Source organism: Caloenas nicobarica, chromosome 17, assembly GCF_036013445.1.
Source record: "Caloenas nicobarica isolate bCalNic1 chromosome 17, bCalNic1.hap1, whole genome shotgun sequence".
Lineage (NCBI taxonomy): Eukaryota > Metazoa > Chordata > Aves > Columbiformes > Columbidae > Caloenas > Caloenas nicobarica.
The window spans coordinates 3,934,809-3,950,527 of NC_088261.1; the positions used below are offsets into that span (position 1 = coordinate 3,934,809).

At 40.5% G+C, this 15,719-nt stretch overlaps 1 protein-coding gene across 2 annotated transcripts in view; it reads right to left on the bottom strand.

Moving 5' to 3' along the window:
• The window catches only part of SPECC1 (sperm antigen with calponin homology and coiled-coil domains 1), a 57,827-nt gene extending 43,197 nt beyond the window's left edge, over window positions 1-14,630 (bottom strand). Inside the window, exon 1 of one of the 2 annotated variants that reach the window (XM_065647226.1) lies at window positions 14,252-14,630. In XM_065647226.1, coding sequence (XP_065503298.1) covers window positions 14,252-14,291 — 40 coding nt within the window. In that variant the 5' untranslated portion in view covers window positions 14,292-14,630. The remainder of the gene's footprint in view (window positions 1-14,251) is intronic. The other variant, XM_065647228.1, reaches the window with a different exon arrangement.
• Window positions 14,631-15,719: the final 1,089 nt, after the last annotated feature.

Below are 15,719 nucleotides of genomic sequence, written 5' to 3' on the forward strand. Positions count from 1 at the left end.
AAAACCAAGCCATTGGGTTTTGGACCAAACCTTTCTGTTTGGTCAAAACAGTGTTATGGCACCTCATCCTGTTTTCTCTGTCCATCCACCCTGCCCAACCTGTTACCTCAACTGTTCTCTTGTCAAGTTCAAGAACTCTTGCCCTTTGTCCCACATACTCAAACTCAGGCTACCTCTGACCAACAGTGTATTTCTCATTCCCTTTGCACCATGGCTAACCACTCCTCCTCCCAGTCCCACACCCACTCTGCTAATGGCCTTAGCTGGCATTCCCCCACTTCAGAGCAACTGGGAATGACTCCCAAATTACTCCACTCAGAATTATTGCCTTTCAACCTGTTTTGCGCAGACTGAGGTCACCTCATCATGTTCTTCGCCTCAGCACTCAGTAAGAACTCAATTTTCAATATCAGCTATAATATTAAGGTGTGAAGGATTAAACCCTAACATGTATGTAGAGGTTATAAATGTCAAAGTGCTTTAAAATTAACGGTTATTTAACTCGAATCCTCTGAAACACATAATTGTTAACTCTAGGTTACAGGACAGGGAAGTAGAGAGAATGAAAATGCCTCACCCAAGGTCACAGTAAGTCAGTGAGGATTAGGACCTTGGAGCTCCTGGCAGTTTGTTTGCACCACTTTCTGCCAGGGAATCCTCACAGACTTTCCACTGGTGTCAGAAACAAAGTGGGACTTTAACAAGATAAAAGTTGACCCTTTATGATGATCTTCAGGCATTTTAATCCCATTTTCAGCACAGCTATGAAGTTTTTTCACAGAAGGAAGGATCAAGATTACTCTTTAGTTTTTCCACATAACGATCTATATTTGATCTAAACTCTCAGCACCTGCCACATCAGCTCCCAATGATGGCAGCATCCACAACCAGAAGAAAATGGAGAAACTCATTTCCCAGTCCCCCAGGGTGGAACATAAGGGCTGCTGCTCAGGAGTGACACCCATAGTGCTGGCAGAGTAAGGGACAGGATGACTTTCTGGGATTCGGTAAGCTTATCTGCCATCACACTCTGTGTCCTCCAAGATAGTACATTATAATCATCTTCCCAGTAAAGTACTAGCTTTGAAGTTACATTTATTTTACTTGACTCTTAAGTATAATTAACAGTTCAAATACCTGCTTCTCCAATCCCAGAGAGCAGGAAGAATCTCAGCTGCGAAGTGACTTCATTCAACCACAGAACCACCTTTGGAAATGTTCTAATTTCTGCCTTGAATCTATTTTCTGGAACTGGAGTCAATACAAGGCTATTTGCCTCTGGTCTTTGTGCTATTTGTCTCCCACGACCTGCCCTTTTCTTAATCCTTCCCTCTGTCAACATATTAATAACCCAAAGGTTAATGCCATGGGCTTCTGCTGTTCCAGGGATGGAATTAAAAGGGAATGTTCTGTTTTGTACTTTCTTCCTAAATTTTAAGCCTGTCAACTCTTAAGATAAGAACAATAAAAACATTTTCTTCAACATATTTTTAAAAAATCTGTTAGTAATTCATTCTTCCATAGTTTAAGTAGGTACTAAGTCTCCTGCATGTAGATGTAATCTATGTGATTTCAGCATGCTGATCATTGATTCTTTCCAGAAAGCATTTCAGTCATGTAAGACCACAACATGAAGACAGATGCATGTTGGGTGTGATGTTTTTAAACAATGGATACCTTATTTGAATTGTGAGGGCAGGATAACAAGAAATAAAAGACAGCTATTCATAGCACTCTGCAATGCTAAAGTCATACTTTTCAAACTGTTGCCTGAAGACAAGTTTGTACTCTTATGATTATCTGCTGCTCTGGAAGGACTTTGATATCTCTAATTCTAGCTCTGGCATTTGCAGCAGACCAGCTATTTCACTTTCTTGTGTCTCTTTGCCATTGCTCCCACCTCAAAAAAGGATAGTGAAACGAGAGAGCGCAACAAGAAATTTTGAGCTAACTCATAGCCTTCCCAACAACAGAAGACAGTGATTCTTCCATTGTTCCGGAATTCCATTCCCATGTGCTAAGATATTTTAAAGTTTTGCCATCTGAACAGAATTCCCAAGCCTCAGATAGAAAAGTGATTCCTGCAATACCTTGAGGGAAAGGTTAGTATAAATCAAGTGGACTGCAAGCATTTAGCAGAATGGCTAAGTAAGGAGAATACTATTTACAGCTCATGCTTGTACAGCAAATAAAAAGAGTTATTAAACCTCCCCATACAATTGTACTGTGCTCTATCACAAGTGATTTAGCTGAAATAGGTCTTATCAGTTTTGGTTTTCAGCTTATCCTCTGGCTGTGACTTCGGTAGATCCTGGACTCAGCAGGACTGAACTGACTTGGGCTTTGCTGAGATCCTGCAGAGGATCCGCAGCAGTGCTGGTAACGTACAGCAGATAGGTAACGCAGCTGTGTACTCACGTGTGCCCAGTCTTGCCTGTGTAAGGTCCCATTATTTTTAGCCAACTTGGAATTTCTTATACAAAACAAATCTGGGTCACAGACATACCTTGATCCCATGTGGTTTATGACACCTAATGTAGGAAGCCAAAATACAGATGTCTAGTGCCATTTCAGATGCCCCCTTGGTATATTTAAAATACCTTCACTGATTTAAAAGATTTGACAGTACCTGTGGGAGACCCGTCCTTTGCTCGAGAGGCAGACGGAGCAACTGGGGTGTCTGAAGACATCTGGAATGGCACTAGACATTGAACTGAACAGTCAGACTTTCACATCAGATTTACAAGCTGATGTTACAAGACACGCAATAGCAGCTTTTATGTGCCATCTTCAAAATTCCTTCAGTACCCAAGTACCACACAACAAACAACTAAACAGAATGCATTAATATGTGACTTCATGACATTGTCAGTATGAATTTAGTCACAGCCAGATCAGAAAAGATGGTATTAGGTTGGAGCCATTGTATTCTCTTTTGAGACCCTGTAATAAGGAGGTACATGTTACAGGGAGTCCAGCCGTATTTTCTGTCTTCTTTTGTCAACTCAGAGTAAAGTTTTCTAGAACCTAATTAACTTGGTGCTTAAAATCCATTTTCCTAAAGGGGCTAAGCCACTAAGAGCTCCAAGCTTAACTGAAAGCCCAGGGGACTGGGCAGATCACTTACCCTGCTCCAGCATTCCTCCTGAGATCGATATTGAGACTGATTAAGAGTGAGCCAGGAATGTCCTTTGGGAAAGGGCTATAAAGCACAGAAAGATTGATGTACATTTGACTCTTTAAAAGTACTTTTTAATTAAAAGATTGAGTTTTGCATACATACCTACTTCACTGAAATGCTCTATTTTTCCCTGCTCTTTTTTCCCCTTTGTTTAAGCAAATGAAACTGTTAAACAACTTCCCTGCTAAGCAGAGATCTTCTGATATCGTAATGAATAAGCAACACTGATAAATTTAATGGTAGCATGAGAAAAAGCAAACATAACTGCTCAAAAGTAGGGCAGATATAACAACAACTCTCACTCATGCTGCTGTGCTCTTTCATACAGATACCTACAGAGGCACGCTAACAGTAATGCAGTTTGATAACAAATACTGAACAGATGCACGTAACTAAATCAACCTACAAAGAAGATCTGAATCATTTCTAAGTGCTTCTTGGGGGCTGGAATGAGGATGGGACTGGATGCGGAAGGCTAGATTTTCAAAGAGGCACCTACTGTTATTTTCAAAACTGCTTAAGCTGTTTAGAACTTCATATTTGAGAGCAAAATGTCTGAAACTTCTGGTCCACCATCAGCTTAGACACAAATCAGGATAAAGAACGACACTGCTGTACTGTGACAAACTATTACAGCTTGATCTGCTTGATACACAAAGGGAATGAGCTGAATGAGTTAGCTGGCAGCATTTTACAGTGACCACAGTGCTGGACACTCCTTTGGATAATCCTCAATAACTCAGAAGAGTGTACCCTTTTCCATATCTTTCAGGGTTGTCCTGTAGAAAGACAACGTTCTCTACTACCTGGTCTTCATGCAACAATGAACAAAGCAAACCTAGGCTTGGCCAGCCATGGTTCTCCAGAATTAGTTTCTTTGCAGAGTATTAGTCATGGAGCCAACACCTTTAGAGGTCAGCAACTCTTCGGGAAGGTTCACTTGGACTCCACCCAGCTTTAAAAAAGCCAAGGAGATGGCTGCAAAACAAAGGTGGTTTTGATAGTCTAACACTAATTATAGAGAAGCATCTGCTCAAATAAGGCCTTCTACTCCCTTAAACACTGAGACTAAGAAGTAATTATAGCATGAACTTTTTTCTGAATCATTTTAATAGTCTGTTGGACTGTCTGAACTACCTAACTACATTCCCTGTGGAACAGGTACAATATGCAACAGAAGCAAAAAAGCTAAAAGACTTAATGCAAAGATTTTGACCCATGTAATCATTGTGGACAGTGTAGGGAAGCATCTCAGGTACAGAGAGTTACACAAAGGAGTAAGAGACCAAAGAAAGAATCAAAAGTTACATTACAAAGTATTAGGGAACAACAGATACCTGTATTTGAAGAGTTACACTACCAGATGTTCCAAAGAAAAAGCATTAATAAGCATCTTGATCTGAGCGATTTGTAATTTAAGACTATAAAGACAACTGACATTAGAGCTGAAGACTTTGCAAAGTTTGGCTTATTTTTTGTTTTAATTAGAAGATATGAGTCTAGAGATCTGGGGTGCAAGAAGCACACGAGAAAAGGCACTATTGGTAACTCGAAAACTAAGTAATGACAAAACTACTTGTCATCAATTTAAATCTGCAGAGGAACTGCTGGTAGGACATTCTTTTGAAGGGTGGCCACTAAAAGAGACTCTCCCATGGTAGGAATGTAACCCAATAGGATAAACGACCTTATATTTGAAGCATCTCCATTTAGTTCAAATTCTGGCATCTAAAACAAGCAAAAAGTGTACAGATGTACTGTCCAGTACCCTTAGAATCCACAAAAGGCCCTATTTACACTGTCCCTTTCACTAAGTTATAGAGTGATTTTAGAAAATAAGGTGCTCAGGGAATCTCTGCTGTGCAGTTAAGGAATTCCTTAAAATCACAAATATTTAATTTTCAGCTTGTTGGATTCACCCTGATCAATAACTCATCTTGTTCTTTCTTACACAGAAAGTCCCATTTAACTCTTCCAAAAAAGTATTAAAACACAAAAAGATCAGCTCTTCTCAGCATCTGTTGATTGCAAGCTCTTAGCACAGACACAAGCACTGAAGCTCAAGTTCACACTGTCACAACTCAATGCTATTGTGGTGGAAACAAGGTTGCATTCAGAAGGTAAATGAGAGGAGATCTGATCAAATCCTGTTCACGAAGTCTCATTGCGAATTTCAGCTGACTTTCTTTCCTCTTTATAGGACTGTTCACATACAATTCCTCTCTGAAGAACAGCAGGAGTAGTTAAAATCTCTAGTCTGAGAAACTTGCCAGTGTTCATACAGAAGAGTTCCTCTGAACATTTCTTACACCATCTACTTGGGTTTTCTGAAGGTTTAAGCCTCAAATGAAAACTAAGTCTTGGATATGCCTGTGTCACATATAATACAGTTTTTTACCCACTACTAAACCAGTGCATGTTGTATCATAAGAGGGAACTTTTGCTCAGAAGTCTAAGTACCAAAGATGTATCTCTGAAGTACATTGGCAAAGCTAAGAGGAGGCAAGAATTGTTCTGTGCATACATATCTTTAGCTAGCATGCCCAGTCACTGCTTTCACAAATGCAAATTTCGCTTTTAAATCAAGAGTCAAGAAACATTCAAGGGGCTTCACTGTGCCACAAGCCTCTGGCACTGCGAGAATCGTGAGGGTACCACTGCATTCACCTCTGCAATGAGGGATCCAAAACCCCACAGAATAACCAATGTACATCCTGTCTGCCAACACAGGTGCAGAACGCAAGTGTAGAACACAAGTGTAATTGCAATCCCTGCTTTGGATTTCTAGAGTACCCAGCAACCTGGCATAACAAACACTGAGACATCCAAAGCAAATGGTCTAGCAAATGTTCAGAGAAACTCTATATCATACACTCACTGGAATGTCCCCCCCATAAAGTCAAACCTACTTTTTTGGGAACCGTTAATACCAGCGGGCCTGCCAAACACTTTAGTCACCTGCTAACTATACCCCTTGTCTACCACCCAAAAAAGAATGACTAAAACTTTCTGTATGTAGCATTATTGCAAAATTAATCTGTAAGTTACAGAAATCCAGAATTTTCCTTTCTAAAAATAAAGTCATCTCTACTTGTTGCTTCTTTTTATCCAGTTTGACAATTTCCACAACCATCATAGATTATTGAAAAAATATAATTTTATATTCCTTAAGAGGGCCTTGACTTTGTATACTTGTGATATTAGCACACCAAAATTGTAGGGATTTCTGTGTACCATGACACCTCCCAACTTTGTTCTGGAACATTTCCTGCCTATGCACCTGTCAAAACGAGATGAGATGAGATCAGGTATTATTATCTCATACCTACAGCAAAATGAATTTTAAGCCAAACTATTCTGAGGTTTTTATTTTTTTAAACAACTTCTGGTCAAAACAACACTTGAGAAAAACATCCATAGGAGTTACCTAAAACATCCTGGCCCAAGAAAGCAAAAGGGAAGTAAAAAGAACCCTGTTCCTTCCAGACAAGTCAGGCATTGTGGATCACCCCTCTAGGCTACCAAAATCTACTTGACATCACACCTATAAGCACAAAAAGTAACCAAAACCCAATTTTAAGTTGGAAAATGCTCCATATCGATACTTTCACACTTAAAAGGATAATTTATTCATCCTGTTTATTAAATCGTTCATGAGGCCATGCTGTGATTTGAATCACAGAATCAACTTAGCTATAAGGATATCTGCATGTTTTTCCCTCCTCTTTTGCTTTGTTAAAGGCAGATCCTGATCTAATTCACTGTCCTTCCCACAAACACTTCGGCTTGTGCCACTGAGCGAGCAGCAGCCGCTACAGAGGAATGGAGCAGCAGCAAATGCCTTTGCACAGCACTGCTGGCGAGTGCTTTGTATTAAGAAACCATGACCTGAACCCTCCAGTTCAGGAATGCTGCCCCACGTTTGGCCAAAAGGCCAGGGCTGACCGAGCCAAAATAACTTCTTTCCTCATGAATTCTCCAATCCAGAAAGAGTGGAGAAAAAGGGATCAGAAATAGGAAACATAAAAGGAGGTTCCTCCTCCTCTCCTAAAACAGAGGGTAGAACTTAAAAACTAAAGGCTTTTTTAAAAATTGTTTGCTTAATGCTTATTAACCAGTATGCATTGCACTGGTATTCCAACTGCCTTTTGTTTACTAAACTGTGATGACCACATAATAAACCCAGTTTTATTGTTGTTTCCAGCCTGCTTCAGTGAGGGGGTGGGGAGAGGACTGCAGTTTAGTTTCCACAGCTCATCCAGAGCTTTAGCTCTGCCTGGTATAGCAATAAGGGAGCCAGTTCACACTGTCCTGAATAGCTGAAACTGGGAACTGGGCTGAAGTCATTAAAACTATCAACGCAGGATGAGACACATCAAGAAATGAGACAGAAGGGGAGAGAGGAAGAAATCTCACAACTTAATGAGATGTTTATCTATAAAAAGTTGCCCACTTCAAAGCAGGAAGAGCTTCAACCCCTTGGTGAAAAAAAAAAAAAAAAAGGAGCTTTTAATTAAAAGATCAGTCAAAGATTTTCCACAGTCAAGCAGCCTCAAAGAAACTATGTGTGGAGGAGGCTGAGAGTAATTTCTAACATGATTAGTCCATTCTTCAAACTCAACAAGGCTTTATGAAAGCAGCATTTCTCAAGATCTGGAAGATAAGGGTTGTGGAAATATTCTCAGTCACTCAAAGAGCACTGTCTCTTCCCTTCTGATACCTCCATCCTCACCCTCACCTCCATCTCAAGCCTGGAGAAATACGATCAGAGCTTTGTGCCTCCCACCTTGGCTCAAGATAGATTGTAAACCTGGGACGAATGGATACACCCAAATGGATACTCAGCTTTGGGTTAAGTAAAGTTGCTGCCATGTACATTAGGTGGCCTGGAAACAGATCATGAAATATTCCTGTACATTGTTTTAGCCAGCTGAAAACAGGCTGTCTTCTGCACACAGCCTTCCATTAATCAAAGGTATTACCTCTGCTTTATTTCAGGAATCATATGTGGTTTTATCTATGAGAGTAAATATTCAGATACACTTTTGAAGGTCTTTTGCTTCCCTGTCTAGCAGAGAACTAGGTTCCTGCCAATGAAATTAGCACTATCCACACCCTTGTAGAAACAATCCCTACAAAACTGATTACATGAGGCATAATTATATGGTATTATAAGGATTTCTACATCTTCAGTATAAATACTGCAATGTCAAAATGCGAAAGACCTTTAGGGTGCAAAAAATACAAAGAATATCTTCCAGATGGAGGTAAGAAACCACCTTTGCCTTTTACTTTGTTTGTATTAATTAAAACAGCTTTCTATCCTTAGTATAGGATGAGATTTCTCCAGTCATTTGGACTGGTCAGAGACAGTTCAAACAGTGATGATCAGGAAGACAACATACTCAGTTTCTGCCTTTTTCTCTATGGCATTTCAAAAGCATTACCTTGCTGTGTTCAGATTTGCTTTACACAGTCCTTTTCAAACAGCTGTGCAAGATGCTTTTGCTCAAACATCCCTAAAAGAAACCATTAAGGTAAAAGGCAAGATGACCTACCTGCAAACAGGTCAAAAATAAAAGGCTGTAAGAAAACCAAATAGCCTTACAGGTTTTTTCTTTAATTTTCTTTAATTCAAGAATCCTACTGCAATGTCCCGAGGCAGAAGCCCCTAATATTTTTCCTAAGCAATTGGACAAATTCCAATCAAGACACAAAAACTATACAGTTCTTTCACGTTGGTAACCAATGGAAGAGTGCATGTCCTTGTTTAATCCCGCGCACTCCCTACAGGTGCTCAGAACTGGACTCTGAAAACTCCCATTAGCCTTACATTTTCCCAAGGGTATATTTTTCCAGTCATCAAAATCAAATTAACCTGTAAGAACTTTACATTTAAGTTGTTGTTGATAAAAATATACAGCTTGTTAACTGTGTGCTACGCAGGCTGATTAAAAGGTCAGAAAATGAGAGTTCTGCTGTAATTCTATAGCCTGAGAGAACCGACCGATGAGCATAGATCACACAAGGACAGAGGACCCTGCCTCAGAACATGCAATCCATATTTATTGATGCTTACTGAAAAACATTACTGCTTCATGAAATATAGTAGATGGAACATTTCAAAAGACAGCTGTAAACATGTCTAGTTTGGATTATGGGAAGAAAAAAGTTCATACATGGAAAATCTAGCAGTGTCTATTATCAGAGATCCTCTGTTTTATATAATATTTAACCATCATGCTCAAATTGCTTGGAGATACAGCATGGGAACATATCAAAAATAATGAAAGTATCAAAGATTTGTCAATCTGCTAGTGGTCGTCTGTGAGAATCACGGAAAAATCAAATTAAGTCCTCTTCAAGCAATGCAGTGCCAATGAAATCAGAGAAGTACTTCAATTTTACAATTTCATGTTGTTCTGAAAGATGCACTCCCTGTGGAAATCAGGAGACTTTATGAAGGGCAAATTAGTAAAATAGAGAAGGAACTGAAACCAGAAAAAATAAAAATTACTTTGAAATATTAGTAGAAACCCCAAAATACAGGGCAGGTTCTGAACAGACTCCTGACTACACATGGGCTCCAGCAGATTTCAGGAGGAAGACCAAGGTGCAGTCCTTGCCCAGATTTCTTTGGCTAGCTTTATAGCTTTAAGATCTTGAGGAGCCAAACATAACCCAAACAAAGAGCAGTAAGTTTTGTTTTTTTCTCCAAGGCCAGCACTATTCCCTCCTCCTTTCACCCTTTCCCCTCATTAGCCTAATTTAATATTGTGTCAGAACCAATATACCATCACAACCATCTACTGGCTGTTTCTTCTGCCACTGTCAAGCCAGTTGCAGCACATTAACTAAACTAATAAAACAATCGGCAACGAAATTAGCTTTTACATTTACTATCATACTAGATCTATCTGTAGATCATAAACCACCATCAGTTCTAGTGTCAAAGCACAGTCTGCAGAGCTTTAACCGTAGGACAAGCTCTTGCTGACTTGCTTATTCAGTAAGATTCCCAGCAGAAGCTCCCTGCCTTCATCCAAGAATGGCTTTAATTTTCATCAGCAAAACAATCTAACACAAAATAAAATGCACAAACCACATCCTGCTGCCTGCCATGCCCTAAAAGTTCTTCTTGTAAAAGCTTCGGTCCTGCCTAGAGAAAGTACTCCCACAGCACATCCTCCCAGCCAATGCTGAAAACTGCCATAAAGGCCCTTGCCTGATGAGTTCTTCCACTAATTTAGCGTTCATTGACCTCTCATCTTGGGATCAGGAGACATCAGATTATCACTTAACTCTGCCTCAAACAGATACTTTCAGAGGCAGCAAGTTAGTCATACTCACGACTAAATTCCTCTAAGAGGCCAGTCCAAATTGTGACATAGTCTCTTGGCCGTACTCATTTCACTGGCCTGCAGAGCAGAGGAGACTACTGCCATTTGACATCTGTTTGTCGGTATTTCTGAAATTATTTAATAGTGTCAATCCAGTCAAGTCACAGCACAAGACTAATCAACAGACCTGGCCCTAACTGGCCTTGGAAGAGAGACTTAAGCAAAGTAAAAATTACCCTCCAGGGAAAATAAACTTCTTCAATACCAGTTTAATCAACGTGTTACTGCTCTGAAGAATGAGAGCATTTGTAAAACCCCCATGCGAGAATGACTTGTGGGAGGAAGAGGTGACTAAGGAATTAAACTATCCACTGGAGAGCAAATTGTGGTTTGCTGGCTCCACTGGGAACAAAAGGTCTACGACTTGCTGCCTGAGCTCGAGGAGGACACGACTTGCTGTCGGTATTTCCATGCAAGCTGTTATGCGATTCATTAGCTTTGCTGGCCCCTCTCTCTTCCCCTCCCTCCCTCCTCCCCACACCATTATTAAACTCATCTGTTCTCTCGAGCTCTTGCTTGGCAGAAATGGTGTGCTGACATGTAACAGAGTTAAGATGAATGGCTCCCATGTTTAGAAGAAAGGAAGAGAAGCAGATGAGAGAGGCTAAAGAGAGTACCCAGAAAAGACCTGACCATATAGCCCAAAAAAGAAAAACAGAACTCACAAGAAATAATATATTTCTACAAGACCCTTTATCTTGAAAGTCTGTTTTACAGACTATGCATCCCGCACTGAAGAATCTCTTCCTCAAACATAAAATGAAAGCCCCTCTAGGCCAGGACAAAACAGACATAAGAAAACAGATCAATACTGGCTTAGCATACGCACTGACATTTGATATTCTCATCCAAGCCATGTAAACATGTTTTACAAATAAGCACAGTCCCAAAAAAAGTCTAACCCTTGGATAACCCCACCCGTCACCTTGTTCCAACTAGAGATGTTAACATTTCCCATTCAACTGCTTCTTTAAAGAAAGTTTTTGTATGTATTGAGTCATTTTCTCCACCTCTTCCCAAAGATTTTAATCATCACATCACCTGCAGATGTTCAGAGGATAAACAAATCCCCACCATCACCGTGTCAACCAATATCAAAGAATCTTAGGCACTCCTGTTCAGAAATACAGGCTGCCTCACTGTTTCCAAGGCAAACTAGTGTTTGAAAGGCTTCTCTCAATAACTACTGATGCACTGGAAAACATTGTATTCTTCCATACAACTCCCATGAAATGTTCCCACTATTTCACAGGTGCCCTGGCCAGTGTTTGCGTATCTGATGTTCCTTTAGCTTGAGGCAGCCAGTTTTGGAAGCAAAAGACTAACTCTACTAACAAACTGCAGCAGTATTCACTACTGCTTTACATCTTTTACTGTGCTACTTTATAGGTGTTTTCATTCTAAAACCTCCACATGCTTTATAAAGATGAATATTGAGAGCACTCACATATAGCGGGAAGAGCAACCACTTACCCAGTTTACAAGTAGAGTTTAGGCAAACAACTGATGCAAACTCGGGTCATATACCACGAAAGTTCTTACAAATGATTGTAAAAATGGTTTAAAATAAGTTTTACATTGTAAGTTGGGAAAAGCCAGTAGAATCTAACATCATTACAAGCAATCTCCTCAACTCCTTTTTAGACACTTTTATACCCTTAGCAACATGCAGATTAGTTTAAAAGGAGATGATACCAGGTTTTAACTTGGTTATTCTGAAAGGACCAAACTTAGAGTACCACAGTTCTTCAAGATGTAGGTATTCCTGAATGAGAGCTGAATTCAGTTCATCCAAATAGAAACAAAGCCCAATGTAGACACTTCCGTGTATCACATTCTAATGTGCAAAACAAGTTTTTGCATCCTAGGTGTCAAAAATCCACACAAACTCTGCTTCAGATGTCTTTACATTGTTCTGACTTCCAAAGCCAGAGCTCTCACACACAAGGAACGTCATCAGAGTTTATTGTCAGCAGCGATGCTCCTGAAACTTTTTTCATGATTAAACAGTTTTGAGTATGTAGTTGAATACGAAGCGCTCTGTGTTTTTCAGTCATATCATATCTTACGAACAGTGAATACATTAAAACAAGACTTAGTACAGTCTGCACTTAAAAACTGAGACGAGTTCAAACTGCTTAGGTGCAACAGAAGCATAACCCTTTCCCTTTCAAGAAAAAGACTAAAATAAATCACAGGACAAGAGAAAACAACAGATGAAAGATTTTCAAAACCCACAGGGCATCTGCACACTCATTATCATCAACGTTAACAGTAATAAGCTGTTCAAATCCCACCACTGGCCCTGCAAAATCAGAGTTGGTCTTCTCAAACTCTTATTAGAAGTTAACAGAGTACCTCCCCATGCCTTTAGCCATCTCCCTCTTAGTTTAGCATCAGTATTACCCCTCCTCAAATGACAGTAGCATATTTAGTTCCAGCAAGACTTCTATAGCTTACAGTGGCCTGTAAAATACAGATTTCAGAGCCTGGGGATGTAGACGACCATACTTTCCAGCCTAAAGTTTAACTTTCCCATAGGGCAGCATTTCTTCTGGTGACTGGATACTGGCCGCTTTTGTGTTCCTCATTAGCCTGCTGATTAACATACTGCTAGAGAGTTCTCCACTACACCCAACTGCTGTTCCAGCACTCACAGGCAGATCTACTGTGAGTAGCAATGCAGCATTGTCTGCTTCTTGCTTTTCTTCACAATACTAGAGATCAGGTACATATGCATTCGCTTTTAACACAATAGCCACATATCTAATCTGAAGTTATAAAGAAATCCTGACTAAGCAATAACAACTTTAATGGGATTTTGTGAATGAAATTCCCATGGTAACGGTAAGAAGCAGAGTGCCAGGAAATATAACCAATTTCAGTTTTCTGTACCTTAGAGAGTTCTAAGATTAAACAGAAACTACAAAATAAACAGCAGAAATCAGCATGCCTACTGTTTTTTCCTCATTCAGCATTTGAGAAACAAGCAAAACAAATCAAAAGGCAACCAAAACAGTACTACAGCATCAGGAACAAATTACCAGCCTTCCTAGTGCACAATATAGACATTTAGCACAAGGAGAATTAGATATACCTGATACTAGCTCTTGGCTTTCTATAAAATCTGCTACTGATTAACATGCAAAGCATTACACTTCTGAAAGGACAATGGTGGGAAAACCTTCCACAAAGGCATCATTTTAAATTCTAAAGCCTGGAAAATTTCAGGCCTCAGGCCATGAACAATGGTAAAGGCGAACATAGCCAAGCTGCAGATCCTGACAAGTTATATGTGCATCACTAGATAAGCTTTGTAACTTTTTAGCTGCATCATGCAACCTACATAAAATAATATCTGTCAGGCATTAAGGTCCCTCCCTTGTAGGCATTCTGTTCCAGTCCGCAAAGGATTTCTTTCTGAAAAGCTTCCCTAAGGACGGTGCTGCGATCTCAGGTACGGAGCAGTAACAAACAGCATTTACAAAGCACAAGGTAAACAGCAGGAATTTCTCTGACAGTCTCGAAACCATCAGCAATTTGCTCTGCCAACAGCCCCTGTTTCCGCTCAGGGCGACGCTGCGGTCAAACCCCTCGAGAACAAACCCCCATCCCCTGCAGAATAGCCCCGAGAGCCGCCAGCAGCAGCCCCGGCACGGTCCCTACAGACCTTGGTCGTGCTCCTCCGCTCGCCCAGGCTGGTTGCCCATCTTCGGTCACTCCCCCGGTTCTTCCCCGGGCTCCTCTAGGACCCCGGCGCCCCGCTCATGCTCTGTGTCAGCGGTGGACCTGCCTCGATCTGCTCCTAACGTCTACGCTACAGTCAACTTAAAGGGAAAACAAAAAATTAAAATAATCAGCTCCTTCCTAGTTCCTGGCACCAGGAACAGGGCCTGCTGCTCATGCTGAAGCAGCTGTGGCTCTCCCTCCTACCTCATTACAATATTATGCACCGAAGGCCGGGCTGTGCAGTTAATTAGCTGCCTGACTGCTGGAATAAAAGGAGGGGGAGCGAGAGAGGCAGAGAAAGAGCTCGCTCGCTGGCAGAGAAAGGAGGAGTGACCCAGCGAGCAGTGCGGGCCACCCAGGGGCTGCAGCCGCAAACTGCAGGCGGCTCCAAGAAAAGCGCTGATTTATTTCACCGAGCCTCGCTGAAGCCTGGAACCAAGATCCACCACAGACAAGAACTCGGCTGGGAAACTTGAGCGGGGCTTTAGTGCCCCAAAGCAGCTCTGGCTGCAGAGGGGTGAATGGCCAGGGGGCTGTTTCTAGGCCATACACCAGTAAAATTCAAAACAAACTACTGAAATGTGGCTGGGAGCAAATAACTGCAGGAGTAGCCTCAGAGAAGACGAGAGTAATCAAATGCCTCCAAAGCAAAGACAAAATTCATTTTGCTCCTAATTCACAACACTACCCCTGGATTGGCCAACAGCCAATCTTCCAAAGAAAGAAACTGAGATGCTCCTCACTAATGGAATCATGATGTACATGGGAAAGAAGAATATTGAATGACTCCAGTGATTCTTCCATTACATGGATAATTAACAGAAATCATCATCTTAAAGTCTTTGTTTTAACAAGAGGGTTAAAAATAAATTCAGAAATAACTAATGTGTCCTAGGCTCAAAACAGATTGAAAACACAGAAATTTATCTAGCTAGTCATGAATCCATTGTTTCAGATTTACAAATCTGGACATCATTCCATACAATAGAAACAGATTTTTGCTAATATTTTGGTATAATAGGGTGACCTAATTGTCAGTCTTAAATTTTTCATTGTTCTTGCTCTGACGCTTTGTGGATGAAGTTACAAGTTTTCATACAGCTGTCTATATTTGGATGACATTAAATAAAACTCCTATCTACTTCTGTCTTAGGACATGCAAAGTTTAAAATGCTTTGTTTAATGAATAAGCCATAGAAGTTCTATAAAAAAGGATCACAGAGTGCATTCTTTTTTCTAAAAGTCATCTTATGGTCTCTTATGTCTTGCATCTTATTAGGATGGGTACTCAGCTTCCCCTTGACAAGGGTACAGATACAAATGTCCTCCAACTGCTGTTGAAACACATCTCCAAGACAAAGAGATTTTCTTCTATTATAGACTAAAGAGTGACTTCCGCTTTTCTTCAA